A 4,022-nucleotide genomic window follows, 5' to 3' on the forward strand; every position below is an offset into this window, starting at 1 on the left:
CTTTTACAAATTGGAATTCTAATCATTCAGGGATTACCAGTATTGTGCTACCTACTGTATTAATAAACAAAAAGGAAACTTCCTCTGTATTAGAATCTCTACGTGGTGGCTTCAGACAAAACTTCAGCAGGTTTAGAGAGAAAACCCCTGTCTCTACACCTCCATTCCCAGGGCGAGCTCACTCCGGCATCAAGTTCCCCGTGGTGAGTTCCCCTGTACAAAGGTCCAAGGGGAGAGGTAAGGAGTGGGAGGCAGGGAGTCCAGTTCAGGGTCGGGGATTCCAGGACGAGCAGTGAAGGGGAAGGATCTGGGCGCAGCCTGGGGGTCTCTCCCTGGTTTCCACAGACAGATCCTTGTCCAGGACTCAGGCAGACAGTGTGACAAAGAGGCTTGGTGTAGGAGAAGAGGGATCAGGACGAAGTCCCAGGTCCCGGGCGTGGCTCTCAGGGTCTCAGGCTCCGAGAGCCTTGTCTGCATTGGGGAGGCGCAGAGTTGGGGATTCCCCACTCCCCTAGTTTCACTTCTTCTCCCAACCTGTGTCGGGTCCTTCTTCCAGGATACTCGTGACGCGTCCCCAGTTCCCACTCTCATTGGGTGTCGGATGTCTAGAGAAGCCAAGCAGCGTCGCCGCGGTCCCAGTTCTAAAGACCCCACGCGCCCACCCGGACTCAGAGTCTCCTCAGACGCCGAGATGCGGTCATGGCGCCCCGAACCCTCCTCCTGCTGCTCTCGGGGGCCCTGGCCCTGACCGAGACCTGGGCCGGTGAGTGCGGGGTCGGGAGGGAAACGGCCTCTGCGGGGAGGAGCGAGGGTACCTCAGGCGGGGGCGCAGGACCCGGGGAGCCGCGCGGGGAGGAGGGTCGGGCGGGTCTCAGCCTCTCCTCGCCCCCAGGCTCCCACTCCTTGAGGTATTTCAGCACCGCCGTGTCCCGGCCCGGCCGCGGGGAGCCCCGCTTCATCGCCGTGGGCTACGTGGACGACACGCAGTTCGTGCGGTTCGACAGCGACGCCGCGAGTCCGAGGATGGAGCCGCGGGCGCCGTGGATGGAGCAGGAGGGGCCGGAGTATTGGGACCGGAACACACGGAACGCCAAGGCCCACGCACAGACTGACCGAGTGGACCTGCGGACCCTGCTCCGCTACTACAACCAGAGCGAGGGGGGTGAGTGGCCCCGGCCCGGGGCGCAGGTCACGACCCCCCCCCACCCCCGACGAACGGCCCGGGTCTCGCCGAGTCTCCGGGTCCGAGATCCGCCCCGAGGCCGCGGGACCCGCCCAGACCCTCGACCGGGGAGAGCCCCAGGCGCCTTTACCGGGTTTCATTTTCAGTTGAGGCCAAAATCCCCGCGGGTTGGTCGGGGCGGGGCGGGGCTCGGTGGGCGGGGCTGACCGCGGGGGCGGGGCCAGGGTCTCACACCTACCAGAGGATGTATGGCTGCGACCTGGGACCCGACGGGCGCCTCCTCCGCGGGTATCACCAGCGCGCCTACGACGGCAAGGATTACATCTCCCTGAACGAGGACCTGCGCTCCTGGACCGCCGCGGACGTGGCGGCTCAGAACACCCAGCGCAAGTGGGAGGCGGCCCGTGTGGCGGAGCAGAAGAGAGCCTACCTGGAGGGCGAGTGCGTGGAGTGGCTCCGCAGACACCTGGAGAACGGGAAGGAGACGCTGCAGCGCGCGGGTACCAGGGGCACTGGGGAGCCTTCCCCATCACCTCTAGATCTCCCGGGATGGCCTCCCATGAGTAGGGGAGGAAAATGGGATCAGAGCTAGAATGTCGGCCTCCCTTGAATGGAGAATGGTATGAGTTTCCCTCATTTCCTCTGAAGGCCCCCTCTGCTCTCTAGGACAATTAAGGGATGACCTCTCTGAGGACATGGAGGGGAAGACAGTCCCTAGAATACAGATCAGGGGTCCCCTTTGACCCCTGCAGCACCCTTGGGCACCGTGTATTTTTCTCTCAGGCCTTGTTCTCTGCCTCACACTCAATGTTTTGAAGGTCTAATTCCAGCTTTTCTGAGTCCCTTGGCCTCCACTAAGGTCAGGACCAGAAGTCCCTGTTCCTCCCTCAGATAGTAGAACTCTCCAAGGAATAGGAGATTATCCCAGATGCCTGTGTCCAGGCTGGTGTCTGGTGTCTGTGCTCCCTCCCCCACCCCAGGTGTCCTGTTCATTCTCAGGATGGTCACTTGAGTGCTGCTGGGGTGTCCCATGAGAGATACAAAGCCCCTGAATTTTCTGACTCTTCCCATCAGACCCCCCAAAGACACACGTGACCCACCACCCCGTCTCTGACCATGAGGCCACCCTGAGGTGCTGGGCCCTGGGCTTCTACCCTGCGGAGATCACACTGACCTGGCAGCGGGATGGGGAAGACCAAACTCAGGACACCGAGCTTGTGGAGACCAGGCCAGGAGGAGATGGAATCTTCCAGAAGTGAGGAGCTGTGGTGGTGCCTTCTGGAGAAGAGCAGAGATACACGTGCCATGTGCAGCATGAGGGGCTGCCGGAGCCCCTCACCCTGAGATGGGGTAAGGAGGGGGATGAGGGGTCATGTCTCTTCTCAGGGGAAGCAGGAGCCCTTCTGGAGCCCTTCAGCAGGGTCAGGGCCCCTCATCTTCCCCTCCTTTCCCAGAGCCATCTTCCCAGTCCACCATCCCCATCGTGGGCATCGTTGCTGGCCTGGCTGTCCTAGCAGTTGTGGTCACCGGAGCTGTGGTCGCTGCTGTGATGTGGAGGAGGAAGAGCTCAGGTAGGGAAGGGGTGAGGGGTGGGGTCTGGGTTTTCTTGTCCCTCTGGGGGTTTCAAGCCCCAGGTAGAAGTGTTCCCTGCCTCATTCCTGGGAAGCAGCATCCACACAGGGGCTAACCCAGCCTGGGACCCTGTGTGCTGCCCTTACTCTTTTGTGTACCACATTTGACAAGGACGGATGTATCAAGTTGATGATTATGGTACTGGGGTCCTGATTCCAGCATTCATGAGTCAGGGTAAGGTCCCTACTAAGGACAGACCTTAGGAGGGCAATTGGTTCAGGACACACACCTGCTTTCCTCCTGTTTCCTGATCCTGTCCTGGGTCTGTAGTCATAATTCTGGAAATTACTTTTGGGTCCAAGACTAGGGGTTCATCTAAGATCTTATGGCCCTGCTTCCTCCCAGTCCCCTCACAGGACATTTTCTTCCCACAGGTGGAAAAGGAGGGAGCTACTCTCAGGCTGCGTGTAAGTGGTGGGGGTGGGAGTGTGGAGGAGCTCACCCACCCCATAATTCCTCCTGTCCCACGTCTCCTGCGGGCTCTGACCAGCTCCTGTTTTTGTTCTACCCCAGCCAGCGACAGTGCCCAGGGCTCTGATGTGTCTCTCACGGCTTGAAAAGGTGAGATTCCTGGGGTTTAGAGCGTGTGGGGAGTGGGGCAGAGGGGAAAGGACTGGGTTATGGGGATTCTTTGATTGGGACATTTTGAGTGTGTGGTGGGCTGTTCAGTGTCACTACTTACCATGACTGACCTGAATTTGTTCATGACTATTGTTTTCTGTAGCCTGAGATAACTGTCTTGTGTGGGACTGAGATGCAGGATTTCTTCACATCTCCCCTTTGTTACTTCAAGAGCCTCTGGCACCTCTTTCTGTGAAGGCATCTGAATGTGTCTGCCTCCCTGTCAGCATAATGTGAGGAGGTGGAGAGACAACTCACCCCCGTGTCCACCGTGACCCCTGTTCCCACGCTGACCTGTGTTTCCTCCCCAGTCATCTTTCCTGTTCCAGAGAGGTGGGGCTGGATGTCTCCATCTCAGTCTCAACTTTATGTGCACTGAGCTGCAACTTCTTACTTCCCTACTGAAAATAAGAATCTGAATATAAATTTGTTTTCTCAAATATTTGCCATGAGAGGTTGATGCATTAATTTAAAAAGTCAATTCCTAGAATTTGAGAGAGCAAATACAGAGCTGAGAACCTTCCAGAATCCGCATGTTTGCTGTGCTGCATCTGTTGCAGGTGGGGGTGGAGAAGGCTGTGAGGAG

At 58.3% G+C, this 4,022-nt stretch overlaps 1 protein-coding gene across 1 annotated transcript; it reads left to right on the forward strand.

Annotated features, from left to right (window-relative positions):
- Window positions 1-676: 676 nt before the first annotated feature.
- Window positions 677-3,964, forward strand: LOC101026217 (HLA class I histocompatibility antigen, B-27 alpha chain-like). The gene is given in 9 exon segments (XM_031661863.1): window positions 677-692; window positions 695-763; window positions 893-1,162; window positions 1,408-1,683; window positions 2,258-2,533; window positions 2,638-2,754; window positions 3,190-3,222; window positions 3,329-3,376; window positions 3,540-3,964. Coding segments are annotated over 8 exon segments (1,086 nt in total). The 5' UTR covers window positions 677-691; the 3' UTR covers window positions 3,373-3,376; window positions 3,540-3,964.
- The last annotated feature ends 58 nt before the right edge of the window (window positions 3,965-4,022 follow it).

The sequence above is a fragment of the Papio anubis genome, unplaced genomic scaffold (genome assembly GCF_008728515.1).
Source record: "Papio anubis isolate 15944 unplaced genomic scaffold, Panubis1.0 scaffold2709, whole genome shotgun sequence".
Lineage (NCBI taxonomy): Eukaryota > Metazoa > Chordata > Mammalia > Primates > Cercopithecidae > Papio > Papio anubis.